We start from the raw sequence: 15,966 nt of genomic DNA on the forward strand, positions 1-15,966 counted from the left end.
TGGTTTGTTGTCCTAAACCATTCTGGGAATACATATGCAATCTTCCTCTTTGCAAGTTATGATGATTATGCATTAGTACAATTATATCAGCTAAAAATATTCCCAGTTCTAAATAGGCCTGTGAAAGCAAAGCAAGCTGTGCTGCTATGGGCACTGCCTCACTTCCCTCACGGCCTGTACAAACACTCCCTGGTGAAATCTCACTATCTCTGACACTTGACTATTCCAGGCAGTTTTCACTGGCTAATTCTCAAGTCACACCCCAAGTATCTTTCCAGATTTCAGAGGGAGAACCACCGTAAGAGTCCTGTGCAATTGTAACTGCCAGACATATTGTTACACTTGAGAAATCCAGTAAGTCTTCTGAGTCTTAAATTGGGAATCAGGAGGTGGATTTTTTTAATATATTTTTTTAGTATGTCTGGTTCTGAGGAGCAGGAATCCAGCTGGTGAGTTAAGGTATTAGATGCAGCATTTCAGAAGACAACGGAATGAAAGCAAAATAATTTATTATATGGAAGGCTCAGTGAAATCTACTGCAAAGGATTTTCCAAAGGAAGGGGAAAGAGAAGGGACCTCCCAGGTGGCTTAAAGTGCACCACTGTCTAGAAGGGTTGGAATGATCTTGCCTCAGTGAGTATTGTTAAATCAGTGTCACTCAAAGTCACCTCTACAGATACAGAAGTTTAATAGCAATACTCTGCAAATTAAAATCCTGTAGAGAACAAGCACAAAGCCTTCTGCAATGCTTTGACACCATCCACGCCATATTGTACAATTCAAGCACATATCCAATGTATTATTAGTGCATTTTTCCAAGAGACAATGCAAACAATTCCTCTAAAAGTCAATCTGCACAGTATGAATGGGTTTGCTGTTAAGAACATTCTGCTTCAGTAGAAGTGCCAAAAGAAATGTTTAAATGAAAAATAGAGGTGTATTTTTCAGTTTGGATTTGGGTTTTGCTTTTCTTTTTTCCCCAGGCTTTTTTTTTCTACAGTACAGCTCTCCTTGAGACAGGCTTCTATCACAGGTAAAACTGAATGAGTACATTTCGCATTCAGTTAAATGTGTGTGCCAGCTACTTCATTCATCGGGTGGGTCACGATGGCTTTGGAGAAAAATAAGGCTGCGAATAAAGGCACAGGCTGAAAAACTGTTGGGGAAATTAGAAGGTGCAGGAGGTGATTATGTTGGAGAAATTAACATGGAATAAACTAGGGTGTGAATTGCCAGTGCATTACTTACTCTGCAGTAATTCTCTACACGGGTGCTTTGGCTCACATTATCTGCATGTCCATGCTGCTTTAATGGGGCACTCTGAATAAAGGCAGCCCAGCCAGCCCCCTGGCCAGCATGGGATGAGATGCAGGATGCACTGGGGTGCTGCAGTGCCACACAGCCCCAGCCACCCTGTCACCAGCACTGTCTGGAACCCCCACCCAGCAGGAATCAGCCTTGGAATCACTGCAAGGCAACCTATTACACTGGGTAAGTCGTGGTGATTCCAGCTCGGCAACAGTAAGGGAAAGCTCCCAGCTCTGAAAGCTCCTTTCCCACATCTCATGGGCTCTTTCCATAGGAGCCTGCCCGGCTTCTGAGCTCTCCCATATGTGCAGCAAGGGGCATCTCTCTTCCTCTCAGTCAGATAATGCATCTGAGCAGCAACTCCTACTCCTGTGCCACACAGCCTGCAACGCAGAGGGTTCCTCAAGACACTTGATAGACATCCCTTCTCAAAATAACCGGTGGCAGTGCACTCGGGCTGGAATTATGCATCAATTCTGCAAGTTCAGACTCGCAGGAAAAAATCCAGAACCACCACTATGCCAATTGGAAACTACCTGATTTGAATTAAAGCATCACTGGTGTCCAGTGCAAGCGGAGGAGAGAGAGGGGGAAAATACAAAGGGGAGGTAGAATTTGGACAAATCACAAAGGGGACTGATGGATGCAAGGTGGCACTGCAACTGCTAGACATAAAATTCCTTTTTGGTTTTTTGGTTGTTTTGTTTGTTATTTTGGTTGGTTGGTAGGACTTGTTTGTTGGGGGGACAGGAGCTGTGGGGTTTTCTTATTGGCAAAGTCAAGGGGATAGACTGAAAAAAAGATTCTTTAGGTAAATTTTTTCCCAAAAAGTCAAACAAACAATTGGGCCGCTACATTCTCAGATATGAATAATGGTGTCTCCCATGACAAGAAGAGAAGGAATTTAAGGAGAAGGTGAGATGCATGAAATAGAAGGCATTTCACAATTTTTTTTGTCCTCTGCATTACGGTTCACTGCCTTCATCAATTGTATTCATGCAGCAGGTCTCTGAGGCTGACAGAGTGTGGCACATCTGAAGGGATGCTATGAGCAGCCAAGCACAGAAACTTCTTTGGTTCCCACCTGCCAAAGTCAGTGTGAGCTATGGAACACCATATATCCTGCTGAATCCTTCAGCATTCAATCCTAAAAAAAAAAAAAAGACCATAGCTTTAAGAAAACATTGCTGTTCTCTTACTGACCAAATGTTGGGGGATTTTCTGTTGTTATAAGTATTTTATAGTATGCTTTAAAATAAACAATGAAATGTGACAGTTTGTCACTATGCACCTACAATGTTTTGCAGGTTTCCCAATCTGTTCTCTTCCTGCCCTTCCCCCCCAAATATATATAAATTCTTAGTTTTCACTTACAGTTTAACAGTACTGGAATGCTTGTGCTGGAAACACTGAATGAGAATATTCTGCCACCCAATCCAAAACAAAACCCCTGCTTTCACTTCTGTTTTTAAGATTTGCAAGTAACTTTTTATACTTTTTACCCTGAAAATGTTCAATAACCTTCATCAGTTTTAACACTGGTTTAAATCTTGTTGACTTTGCTGTTTCCTCTGTCGCTGAGGCCCACTGTCGCCTCCTTTCAAGCTGGATTCCATGGTTTTTAATGGTGTTCTGCACAGTTCTGTTCTTGCAGATTTACCCGTGAAGTCCAAGCTGTTGCAGTAGTGTGGTTATTGTTACATGTGGCAAAGTGTCGTTATATAAAAATTCTGGTATGACAAGTACGTGTCATAGTTGTGTCACCTTTATTTAACATGTATGAGCTCAAAACTTTCAGGTAGTTTGTTTGAGATTTTCCTTAACACAATCCAGTGAGTAAATTATGCTTAATGCTTACAGGTATGATATGGGCAAACCTACCTTGAAGAAGCTTCATCCCAGAGATGCAACAGAAAAACTCCTGTATGACAGCCCCCTTTAGGCCTTACATAACCCTTGGGACACGATGGCACGCTGTGTTGAAAGCATTAGGAATGAGGTTGGCTTTGGAAAGAAGCTGGAAGTTGTGCAGGATCATGTGTTGGGACTTGCCATCTGCACAGCTCAGGAGTTACTACAAGGATCACTTTCTCCCAGTCATCTGAACCGTGAGTCACACAAACCGAAAGCGGAAGGCGGATGTGTGAACAAAGCAGATGTGAATGGTCCTGGGGCTTCTACTCACCTTTCCAGAGCCCTTGTTTTCTGCCCTGCGCCATCCAGGGCAACTACATATAGACCTTCGGGAAGGTAAAGCTAGCTAAGCTACCTCAGCCACCACCTGGGATGATGGCCGGGCTCTTAAAGGATAAAACCCCTCACGGGTGAGTCTCTTGAAGTCTCCATAGTCAAACTTCCACCTAGAGCTGTAAGCCTGGCCATCTTTGTTTTGTTCAACTGAGCAGGAGCAGGAACACTCCATTAGCTGAGTGCTTACCACGACAAACACGAATGTGTTTTCTGAGCCCTGGCTGTCCGAGGGGTGTCTGCAGCCCCGGACAGGCCGGTTCACGGTCAAAAGCACATGCAGAGAAACAGTTTCCAAACCCCAAAAGCAAACCTGAAACTGGATCTGTACAGACAGCCTCCTGGAGCTCAGATAGCAAACTTCGTCCTCCGGGTCTGATTGCAAGCTCAGGGCTACTGTCTGCTATCGGCTCATTTTTTTTACCTCAGACGAATCCGAAATGTGGGCTGACGGAGGGAGCTTAAATAAATTTATTAAATAAAATTTTAAAAACCCCAAACAAACAAAAATCTTATGAACATATATACTAGTATATATATTAAAGTACCCTTCTGTGAACGTGTCTGCAGCTCCCACGGCAGGCTCCTGGCTCTGGAGCTCTGCGAGAGCTGCAGCTCGGCAGCGAACGGTGCAGGGACACGGCGGCCGAGCAGCCGCCATGAAGCGGCTGCGCCACTTGCGCAGACCCCGACGCCCTGCGCGGCGGCGCCGGCAGCCCCTGGCGTAGCAGCGTTCGTGAATACCGGTGCTGCACTGCGGCGGCGGCACGGCGCAACCAAACCTCCTCCCTCCGCCGCCCACCCCGGTCCTGGCACCGCCCCCTTCCTCGGCTGTGATTGGCAGGACGGGTGGAGCGGTCGGCGGCGATTGGCGGGTGCCGGCGGGAGGTGGGGTAGGTTGCGTGAAGGGTGATAAAGTTAGTGGGGCTGCTGAGGAGCGCCCGAGACGCGGCGGCGGCGGTCGGCGCTCTATGGAGGTGGCGGGGGGAGGCGTCGGGCCGGTGCTGCTGCTGCTGTGGTGACTCGGAGACTCGCCCTGTCCCGCGCGCTCCCCCCTTCCCCTCCCCAGCCCCGGTCCCCGGCTCCCTTCCCCTCCCCCCCCTTCTCTTGCCTTTTCCCCTGCCCTTGGTAGCCGCCGGGACCCGGGGAAGCTGACAAGGCCTTAGGGAAGGTGAGAAATGCGGGAATAGCGGGAGAAGCGCGGGTTTGGGGCCGGGAGTGAGCGGCTACTGCTGCAGCTGCAGCCTAAAATGGCGGCTGCCCGGACTGGCCGCCATTTTCTTGTCAGTTGCCTGTCTGTTTCTCCCGCACAAAATGGCGGCCCGGGCTGGCGGCCGCTCCCGCTGCCGGCTTTGCGAGCCCCGCCGCCTCTGAGCGAAGGGCTGGAGGAGCTTGGCAGCCTCCGCCGGGCGCGGAAGGGAGGCTGAGCGGCAGCGTTTCAGGTTAGAGCGAGGGAGACGGGATCGGGCAGTGCCTGTCCGTACGGGCCGTGCCTTTAGTTGCCTCGGGTCGGCTGCAGGATGGTGGTCTGGCCGCGGTCTGCGGGCGGCCGCGCTTCCCCCCAGGTTTCCCTCGGAGGGAGTAGCCGCGGTTACACATAGCGGGCTGCTGTCTGAGGATTCACACTGCCGGTGGGGAGGTGACGAGATGATTTTTTAACTCATCTTTTACTATTGTTCACTGCCTTCCCTTCGCGGGAGGGGAGAGCGGGCTGCCGAAGCGCCGCGTCAGCCGGCAGCAGCCTCGCCCACGTTTCCTGTTTGGGGGCTCGGGCGCCGCGGTGCGGGGTGATACCGCCTGCTTTTCCCCCTCGTGCCTCCCGGGGCGGCCGCCGTGGTGCGGGGGAGCGGGTCCCGCCCGGCGCCCCGGCGGAGAACAAAGAGCCGGGCGGGCGCGGGCAGCGGGCGGCGCCCGCCGGGCGGGGCGGGGGGGGGGCGGCGGCGCAGCGCGGCGCCTGCGGGGGGCGCCCTCCGCGGCCGAGCCTTTTGTTCGTCTCCGCCGCCGCCATGTTGTCCCCGCCGCTCGTGCCCGCGCCGGGCGGGCGGGGGCCACCGGCCGCGCTCGGCTCCGGGAGGGCTCCGGGCGCATCCGGGACACTTGCAGGCTTCGGGCCCCGGGGCGTTTGTGGCCTCGTGCTCGCCTTTCTGCTACGTGAACAGTGCATTGAGGTTCTTTCTGCAAGCTGAAAGTTGAGGTGGTGGGTGGATTTGGTAGCTTAGTACGCCATTTGGACGCAGAATACGCGCCTTTTACTACATTAAGCTTGTGTTTTGTTGTCTGATTAAAGCTTTTCACTTTAGAATTCGGCCGCTTTATCGTGCCATTATAAATCAGAGTTTCTAAATAACGTCAATAAAGGACTCACTGTGCTTTCTAATCAGAAAAAAGTACTTTAGTTCTTTGCTGCGAGGACTCTTGGCTTTTGGGTAAGCTTGAGGGTTTTGCTCAGTCCATGATTCCCTTGTGTATTTCCCCTCACCCTCGCTGGAAAACATGGCTAAAATGATGAAATCGGCCTTTCTGTGACTGTCCCAAGTATTGCATGAATGAAAGTTTTCTTAGTTGTTGTAAAGTTCGGTGTTGGAGGGTTCTCATTCTCAAACATACATCTGTACTTTTTAAATTGAGACGGTATGGCTCATAGTAAACAAGTATAATATGAATGCTTGGTTTGTCTTTCTAGGTTTTGTTTTTCCCTACCCCGTCAATTTAATTTTATTCTTTTGAAGATTCTTCGTTGTCAAGCCGCCAAAGTGGAGAGTGCGATTGCAGAAGGGGGTGCTTCTCGTTTCAGGTACCTTTTATTTGTTTGATGAGTAGTTTCTAACAGAAAATCTCCTTTGAGGAGATCTTGAATTAGTGTAATGTTCATACCAAAACTGAGCTATTTGGACTTACCCAGGATTCCATGTTTGCTTTTAACAGTGCTTCTTCAGGCGGAGGAGGTGGTAGGGGTGCACCTCAGCACTATCCCAAGACTGCCAGCAACAGGTATGTAATCTTGCTCTTTGATTTGCATGATTTCAAAGTCAGAGTATGCTTGACAGTAAATATAGAACTGAAAATAGGCTAGCTTTAAAGTTGTACCAGAAATACCTACTGAATTAAAGACCTTTGAATGTTTTCCAGTCTGTGCCCTTGAAAGTGTACCTCACGGTCGATAGGATGTTCATGGGCTTGTTCATGTATTTAACTTAAGAAGTGTGAAGAGTTTTTTTGGGTGCCAGGGATTGTTGCTGTTGAGTACTTCTCTGTGCAGCAGATGTTGCAGTGTTGGTAGGGGCAATTGCAAGCTCTTAATAAAGCAAGTATTGGAATTTGTTTGAGTAAGGCAACACTGAAAGGTTAAAAGGGCAGTTCTTTCAATCACTTGTTTCTGTTTTAACAACCCTATTCTTCAAAATTTTGTAGCGAGTTCCTGGGGAAAACCCCAGGGCAAAACGCTCAGAAATGGATTCCTTCACGAAGCACTAGACGAGATGACGACTCCGCAAACGACAAAGAACGACATGATGCAATCTTCAGGAAAGTAAGAGGGTAAGTTCTTAAAGAAATTACTTCTTTCCTTATGTTTTCAATAACAGTGTGTACATAAGAGATGAGCTGGAGGAAAGGAAGATGTGGGCCTTGAGTTTGGGGGAGGTGTTGACTTTAGCAAGGAACCAACCTGATACCATAGCAGCAAGAAACACTTAAAATAATTCTTGTAAGCAGGTTAGTATTTTCAGTGATACTTCACACTCTGAAGATGTCAAAAAAAACAGTTGAATGGAAATTGCACTTTTCAATTTTTAATAGACTTAGAAAGTAAAAAGAAAAGTTGAGTCTAAAGTGACTCACGGCATGCTTACAATCTGTATATTCTGTGTTTTTGGTTTTTGTTCCTCTGTAGCATACTAAATAAGCTTACTCCTGAAAAGTTTGACAAGCTATGCCTTGAGCTCCTCAATGTGGGTGTAGAATCTAAGCTCATCCTAAAAGGGGTCATACTGCTGGTAAGCTGGTTGCATTTCTTATAACTACAAATTTCTTGCATGCTAAAAAGCAGGGGGTTGGTTGGTTATGATGGGATACAGAAGTAGCATGAGTGCTTTTGTGTATTTGGATTATTCAAACACCACCTCCCACCCCTGCTTTCTGTGTAAAAAGGCATCTAATAGGGAGGAAGTAGATTTAATGCTTCAATTTTCTCATTTAGAAGTCTCCCCAATCACTAAATGTGATTGAGGGTTCTATAATTATTTTTTTAATAAGCTAAGATGCTAGTTAGCTGTCTTATTTGCTTTGCCTCCCCCTTTTCCTCTTTTCCCGAGGAGCAAGGCTCTTGGTTTTGGAAAGGCTACCACTGGTGACCTCCTGGGACACTGATGTAACTGTTACATCACTTTTTTAAACGAAATCAGATTGGTGATACTAAGCTAGGTGTTGGGATAATAAACTAATGTTTTTTTAGACAAGGATTATACAGGCTTTTCAGTAGCATGCACTGGTTTTTGTCCTTTGCTTCAGCATTAAGACTGGTGTTGTACTACACTGTCTTTGATTCAGCAGAAAACAGGATACTTTAAATGAAAGTGGTAGTATAATCCATTCTGTGTCTTGTAACTCACTTTGCTAATAACAAAAGCACCCTACTGCTGCCTTGCTCAACCTGAATTTCTGTAGATCGTAGACAAAGCCCTTGAAGAGCCCAAGTATAGCTCGCTGTACGCTCAACTATGTCTGCGACTGGCAGAAGATGCACCCAACTTTGATGGCCCATCAGCAGAGAGTCATCCAGGACAGAAGCAAAGCACAGTGAGTGCATCTCTCAATCTGGAATGGTAAATTTTGCATGCATTTGTAGCTGCCCTCATGATGAGCTTAACTGTTTCCTTTGTTTTTGTAGACATTCAGACGCCTCCTAATATCTAAACTTCAAGATGAATTTGAAAACCGAACCAGAAATGTTGATAGTAAGTTTTAGAACCGCTTTACTAGTGAATCTATTTTGTCGTCTTTTCCCACAGCCATGTAAAACAGGCTTCTTTGTTTTCCAGTCTATGATAAGCATGATGGTCCCCTCCTCCCTGAGGAGGAGGAACAGAGAGCCATTGCCAAGATCAAGATGCTGGGGAACATCAAATTCATTGGAGAACTTGGCAAGCTTGATCTTATTCATGAATCTATCCTTCATAAGTGCATCAAAACAGTGAGTATTCAGATTGGGTGGGGGCTAGGAGCAAAACAGCTTAAAAACTGAAAAAAAAAACCTAAACACAAAAAACCTAAAAAAAAAAAAAGCAAATGTTAATGCTGCTTTGGGAGTCTTAGAGCAGGAGCATAAAACGCCATATAAATGTTTCTTGACTATTATCCATTGGCTACTTTTGTCTTTTGGCATGAATAAGAAGTAAAATCAGCTTTATTCAAAGCCATAGGATTTGTCTCCAAGGGAAAATGTAATTTGGTGTAGACAGAAGTGTGCCATAGGTGCTTCAAAGTATATACACTTATAAATTGGCAGTTCCTAATGTTCAATTTTTAAGTCCATTTGCCTTCAGAACAAAACAATGTTTTTGTATGTGTCAGTGTACAAAGTTTGTATTTATAAAGTTTTTAAATTCTAAGTTTCTCCTTTAATTTTCCAGCTTTTGGAAAAGAAGAAGAGAGTTCAACTCAAAGATATGGGGGAGGATTTGGAGTGCCTCTGTCAGATAATGAGGACAGTGGGACCTAGATTAGATCATGCGAAAGCCAAGGTATGTGCCTATCCAGTGCAGTCATTAACCTAATTAAATTGTGTGGCTAAGACTTTTGATTGCCTGAACCTTCTGTATTCAGTATTCATAAGTACAAAACAGAGGTTTGATTTTTCAGAGAAAAGAGTGCCAACTATGGCTCCTAGACCAGTTCTCTTAATAGAAAAAAGCCAATCTTTGAAACAGTTTTAAATGTTTAAAGCAGTTTTAAACATTTCACAAAGATGTAGTTGGGGTCATTAGGACATATAAGTGAGACTGTTGTTTCTCTAAACACTGCTTGAAAAGATGTGCTGAGGAACTAACTAGGTGATGTGACAGACAGGAATTTGGAATGTAAGCTTAAAATGAATAGAGTTTTGGCTGTGTTGCTTGTTTCTGATTCAAATACCTTGATGCATTAGATCTTTCAACTTTCTCGTCAAGGAGCTGGAGATGGCAGGAAAGGACAGCTTGTTGCATTATTTTGTCTTGACAGTCTTGAGTGAAAACACTCAAGGCACTGATAGAATTATCCCAGCTTGTAACTTTTGTTTCCCCAGTCCTTAATGGATCAGTACTTTGCCCGTATGCGCTCCTTGATGTCAAGTAAGGAATTGCCAGCAAGGATTCGTTTCCTGCTGCAGGTATGATGATAAAATGGCTTCATTCTGTTTTTTTCTTGTAAAATTGTCTTGAATCCTTTCCTAATATCCTGTTCTGTTTCAAGGATACTGTGGAGTTGAGAGAACACAACTGGGTTCCTCGCAAAGCTTTTCTTGACAATGGACCAAAGACTATCAATCAAATCCGTCAAGATGCAGTAAAAGTGAGTGTTGCCTGTAAGGTCCAGAGCCTGGCTTGGTGCTGTGCACTTGGGAGTAGTTTAGTTCTCACAGAGTGACAGTTGGCTTAAGGATGAAAAACAGATGGACTTCTGTAGTTGGGGGCTAAAAACTTGGCTTTCTTGGGACTGCTGTTCAAAACTGACCAAAATTATAATTCCTGTTTTAAAGGATCTGGGAGTTTTTATTCCTGCTCCTATGTCTCAAGGGATGCGAAGCGACTTCTTTCTGGAGGGACCCTTTATGCCACCCAGGATGAAACTTGACAGGGACCCACTCGGAGGGCTTGCTGATATGTTTGGACAAATGCCAGGTACACTGACACCTCAGGAGTGCAGGGATGGCTGTGGCCCTGCTGTGCTGAATAAGGACTAAAACAGTCATTTGTTTCATTGCTTATCCAGGTAGCGGAATTGGTACTGGTCCAGGGGTTATTCAGGATAGATTCTCACCCACCATGGGACGCCATCGTTCAAACCAGCTCTTCAATGGCCATGGGGGTCACCTCATGCCTTCTGCTCAATCCCAGTTTGGAGACCTAGGCAAATCTTTTCTGAAAAGTCAGGTAAGGAAGATGTTGGCATGATGACTTGAGCTTGTTTTTAGAAGCACTTCCTGAGATGCGTATGTTATGGATTGTAGTCTGCTTATGTTGAAAGACCTATTCAGAATTGATTCTGATAACTGATGCTCAGCTGATACAAAAATTCTAAACCACTTTTTGAATTGTACAAAAGATGCAAGGAGGACACTTTTTGTTTTTTTTTTCACTGCAAGAAAAGGTGCATGTGGCTTTGGTGGGTCAGAACGGTGTGCTTTATTTAAAAGATAGCCCTGTTTTTAGGGATAGATGATACTCTCCCACCACCCCTGCTCCTTCTTTCTCCCTTCCTGGCAAATAGAATCTTTGTTCCTCTGGTCCCTCTGGTACTACTTACCATATGATGTACGCCACTCCATCATCTGCACTTCTTTCTCTATATCTCCCTTTCTGAAATAGGGGCAAAGCCAACTCTACCATACCCAGAATCAGGGACTCTTATCCCAGCAACAAGGACAGTCGAAGGATATGCCACCTCGGTTTTCTAAGAAAGGACAGCTTAATGCAGATGAGGTACATGACATGCCTACATTATTTACAGCCTATTCTAAATATTGCCCAATGATTATAGCAAGACGCGTTATTATGAGGACTAATGCTGGAACTCTTTCTCCTCCTCCTCCTCCTCCTCATTCTCCTCCTTCGTCCCTTCTTCTTTCACCTTTTACCCCTCCTCACTTTCCTTAGGGTATCCAGCGTCCTATGAGCAAGACTGAGATATGAGGGCAATTTTTTGGGGTGTCCCTTCCTTCCCACACAGTTCCAAGAACACTACTCTGACATCAGTTCCCATGCATCCTATTGATAACAGTACATTTAATTAAGACTTCAGGAAACCCTGAAGTGCTGGACCAGGTTATTTTTTTTGTTTGTTTGTTTTCTTTTGTTTAGAACTGGCTAGTAGGCAAAATTTCAACTGCAGAGTCAACTGCATTGTGATTTTGAGTGTTAACCAGACTTGTATCCCAATTTCTGAGCAATTTGGTAGTTTTGTCTTGGCTGTAAAATACATCGGCAAACATGCTGATTATCTTCTTGGGTCTCTAACATACTGCATCTATAAGGAGCATTTCCAGGTTTTTATACCAGTTGAACTAAATGCCAGTAACTTGCTTTTGGGGGAGCTGCAGAACACATACATGGCTTTTAATCTGTATTTGAGTATTGCTATTGTAGAAATGGAGTCATGCTTCAGTGAGATCAGTTGGAATGAGTCCATGGCTGTGTACTGTTGGTCAGAATACTTGAAACAGTTTGAGTTTTTCTTCGACTTACTGTTTACAGATTAGCCTGAGACCTGCTCAGTCTTTTTTAATGAATAAAAACCAAGTGCCAAAGCTTCAGCCCCAGATAACTATGATTCCTCCCAGTGCTCAACCACCACGCACTCAGACACCGCCTTTGGGACAGGTAAATACAAAAAATTCCTGTATGTTGTTTGCTATACTTTCCTGTTCCTGCTTGGAAAACTTAATCTCTAATGTGGGAAGGGATGCACAGAGCAGGAATTGGGAGGAGAATGTAAACTAATTTTGAGTCCCATCTGCTTTTTTATGTTTTGTATTGTAAAACTTGATATAAGCAAAGGTAGATGTGCTACAAAGAAACAAATTCTGGTCTCTTTCAGCCGCCTCAACTTGGTCTTAAAACAAATCCACCACTTATACAAGAGAAGCCTGCAAAGACCACCAAGAAACCACCTCCTTCTAAAGAAGAGCTACTTAAACAAACTGTAAGTTAGCATGCAGTAGTGAGTCTTGGAGCTTTGGATGTGCTCTTGAGAAAAAATGTTTAACTGTACTTCTTTCCTCTCCAGGAGGCTGTTGTGACTGAGTATCTGAACAATGGAAATGCTAATGAGGCTGTCAATACTGTGAGAGAAATGAGAGCTCCGAAACACTTCATTCCTGAGATGCTGAGCAAAGTAATCCTTCAATCCCTAGATAGATCAGATGAGGACAAAGAGAAAGCAAGTACTTTGATCAGCTTGCTCAAACAGGAGGGAATAGCCACCAGTGACAACTTCATGCAGGTACTGTTGTCTTATAATCTTGCAGTCCTTCTTTCTTGGCTCTTCATGGTGTGTAGCTGCTGTAAAGGCAGTGTGCAGATATTTGTTAAGTCCTGTTAATCTGAGGAGGTAAAAAACAGTATATGAACCTGTGAGGGGCACAAGAAGTGATGAAAGGAAGACATGTAGTGTTTGGGCAATTGGAACCTGGGATCCTCTTTCCAAGTGATTGCAGAAAATGTACTGTGAATAGTATGTTGCACAGGAACCGAATTACAAATTTCAACTTGTGTGTGTACTGTTTCTTAGGCATTCCTGAACGTATTGGACCAGTGCCCCAAACTGGAGGTGGACATCCCATTGGTGAAATCCTACTTAGCACAGTTTGCAGCCCGTGCCATTATTTCAGACCTGGTGAGCATTTCCGAACTGGCTCAACCACTGGAAAGCGGCACCCATTTCCCTCTCTTCCTGCTCTGTCTTCAGCAGTTAGCTAAGTTACAAGACCGTGAATGGCTAACAGAATTGTTCCAACAAAGCAAAGTGAATATGCAGAAAATGTTACCAGGTGAGAGTTGCCACAGAGATATTCTGTCATCTGATCCTAGAGTAAGCAAGATGTTGTTCTAGTTTATGCCAGAGTAAAATAACATGCAGGATTATCTTGGTGGAATTAGCTGTCATTAGTGTTAGGAATGATGTTTCTTAAGGGGTGGCTGGAGCCATGAACCATCACTTACAGCTCTTGAGAAGCCCTTACACGTTACCTTTATTTCTTCGTCAGAAATTGACCAGAACAAGGACCGCATGCTGGAGATTTTGGAAGGGAAGGGGCTTAGCTTCTTGTTCCCGCTTCTGAAACTGGAGAAGGAACTGCTAAAGCAGATAAAATCAGATCCATCCCCTCAAGCCATCTATAAGTGGATTAAAGATAACATTTCACCCAAGCTTCATGTAGATAAGGGATTTGTGAATATATTGATGACCAGGTGAGATGCTGTTTTGATGTATTTTAGTACTTGTTTGGTTAAACTTCCAGTAAGGCTCTAAATCTGAAAAGGCTCAAATGTAGTAGCTCTGCAGAAATCTGAGATGCAGTGCATGGGGAGATAGATTGTTCTCAGTTGACCTTCTTCAGTAAAGGCCTATTGTATTTGAGAAGAAAAGCAAGTATCCAGGCTTGCATCAGTGTGAAATGTTTTCTTTAGGAGGTCTAGACCCATGTGTTTTTCTAGAGTGTGCAGCTGTAACAAAGGCAAAACAAGGATTTTTGTGGTGCACTGTCAAGCACGAGTCCCTGTGCTTGCTCCTCACTGCAGGTGTAAGCAGGAGAACAGTTGCAGTGATAGCTATCTGAACTTGAAATACCAAGTGCTTTGATCTCTTGAGTTTACAGAACTTAGCTCGGCTTTTCTTCTGTCCAGTTTCTTGCAGTATATTTCTAGTGAAGTAAACCCACCCAGTGACGAATCGGATTCTTCATCTGCTCCATCTAAAGAGCAGCTCGAGCAGGAAAAACAGCTGCTTCTTTCCTTCAAGCCGGTGATGCAGAAGTTCCTCCATGACCATGTTGATCTGCAAGTGAGTGCTTTATATGCACTCCAGGTGCACTGCTACAACAATAATTTTCCAAAAGGTAAGTGCATTGAGGTCTTGCCTGAATTGGCTTATCCCTACATTTCTGAAAATGCAGTAAGCTGTTGAGAAGGTTATAAAGCTAACCAAGTTTAAATACACTTTCACAGGCATGTTACTGCGCTTCTTTGTTCATTTCTATGACATGGAGATCATTGAAGAAGAAGCCTTCTTGGCATGGAAAGAAGATATTACTCAAGAGTTTCCAGGGAAAGGCAAAGCTTTATTCCAGGTAAATCTGCTAACATAAGAATAGAGACTTTTTTTGTTTTTTCTGCTGCACTGGAGTGTTTGAGAAGGCTTTTGAAGTGTCTAAGACTTGTGAATACTTAGAAACTTAATGGAATATTTCACTAGGAAGGAGTTAAAAGCAAGGTGAAATAAATGTTTCCTATTTACTAGAGGCCTGTAGTGGAAGTGTGGCTGAAAGGTGTTTTAAAATGAGCTGGGGGAAGATGAGTGTTTTGCAGAAGTACTTAATGAGGAAACAATTCCTGCTCCCTTAAACCAATTTTGTGTAACTGCAGGTAAACCAGTGGTTAACCTGGCTGGAAACTGCTGAAGAAGAGGAATCTGAAGAAGAAGCTGACTAAAGAACCAGCCAAAGCCTTAAATTGTGCAAACATACTGTTGCTATGATGTAACTGCATTTGACCTAACCACTGCGAAAATTCATTCCGCTGTAATGTTTCACAATATTTAAAGCAGAAGTATGTCAGTAGGATATTCTCTGCAAAAGGTTTTTGTAGTATGTCTTAATAGTCTACAATAAAAATATTTTAGAGTATCTTCAATGTTTAGATAACAGTGTATTAGCAGCATGCAATAATTACATCATAAGTTCTTGAGCAGAAGCAGTCTGTTGCAAGGGTCTTCTTTGCTGCCAGTTATCATAGGCTGTTTTTAAGTTAGAAACTGAATAGCAACACTGAATACTGTAGAAATGCACTTTGCTCAGTGTAATACTTGAGTTGTTGCAATATTTGATTATCCATTTGGTTGTTACAGAGAATCCTTAACTGTAATCGATGGTTGTTGCCGTAATAGTATATTTGCCTGTATTTCTACCTCTAGTAATGGGCTTTATGTGCTAGGTTTTAATATCCTTGAGCCTGGGCAAGTGCACAAGTCTTTTTTTAAAAGGAACAGTTTACTTGCACAAAAACTGATCGGCTGAAGAGATGGTTTAATGGCCCTTTGGAGGAGGTTTTTGTGGGTGTGAAACATGACATGGTGAGAAATTTGAATTGGTCCCTCTTACAGTACTGAAATTAAGTCTACTTAATTTATCAAGACATGTTCATGCCCTGATTTTATATACTTGTATCTATCAATAAACATTGTGATACTTGACTTGTTTCTGAATGTCTCCCGGTAGAAAAGCTTTGGCTAATGACTTCTTCACTTAAGAAAGGAAACATCAGTGGGAGTTGCCTTAGGCTGCAACCATCCTGAAGTTAATTTCACACTCCTTGTCTGGATATGAAAATGAATTCTAAATAAGGTCACAGACAAGATGAGACACTATAGATGTGTTGTGACAGGAGGAAAATTATGGAGTTCTGCTGAAGAAATGGTAGGGTTTGCCTTGTGGTGCGA

The 15,966-nt window shown here is 44.1% G+C and overlaps 1 protein-coding gene, 1 long non-coding RNA gene and 1 other non-coding gene across 3 annotated transcripts; 2 read left to right on the top strand and 1 right to left on the bottom strand.

Moving 5' to 3' along the window:
• Positions 1 to 532: 532 nt before the first annotated feature.
• On the bottom strand, positions 533 to 4,296 carry LOC131583924 (uncharacterized). The gene is made up of 3 exons (XR_009278633.1): positions 4,104 to 4,296; positions 3,190 to 3,282; positions 533 to 2,455 (listed from the first exon to the last, which is right to left on the bottom strand). It is a non-coding gene; the product is annotated as an uncharacterized LOC131583924 (long non-coding RNA).
• A 1,265-nt stretch (positions 4,297 to 5,561) lies between these two features.
• EIF4G2 (eukaryotic translation initiation factor 4 gamma 2) lies at positions 5,562 to 15,720 on the top strand. The gene is made up of 22 exons (XM_058845146.1): positions 5,562 to 5,713; positions 6,239 to 6,349; positions 6,481 to 6,546; positions 6,967 to 7,092; positions 7,448 to 7,550; positions 8,221 to 8,352; positions 8,444 to 8,510; positions 8,595 to 8,746; positions 9,186 to 9,296; positions 9,839 to 9,922; positions 10,006 to 10,104; positions 10,292 to 10,433; positions 10,525 to 10,685; positions 11,121 to 11,234; positions 12,006 to 12,131; positions 12,349 to 12,453; positions 12,538 to 12,753; positions 13,042 to 13,300; positions 13,517 to 13,721; positions 14,157 to 14,368; positions 14,478 to 14,599; positions 14,895 to 15,720. The coding sequence occupies exons 1-22, from the start codon at positions 5,562 to 5,564 to the stop codon at positions 14,958 to 14,960; spliced, it is 2,931 nt and encodes a 976-aa protein (XP_058701129.1). The 3' UTR covers positions 14,961 to 15,720.
• Positions 11,276 to 11,450, top strand: LOC131575038 (small nucleolar RNA SNORD97). Its single transcript, XR_009276683.1, has one exon. It is a non-coding gene; the product is annotated as a small nucleolar RNA SNORD97 (small nucleolar RNA).
• Positions 15,721 to 15,966: the final 246 nt, after the last annotated feature.

This window comes from Poecile atricapillus, chromosome 1, assembly GCF_030490865.1.
Source record: "Poecile atricapillus isolate bPoeAtr1 chromosome 1, bPoeAtr1.hap1, whole genome shotgun sequence".
NCBI lineage: Eukaryota > Metazoa > Chordata > Aves > Passeriformes > Paridae > Poecile > Poecile atricapillus.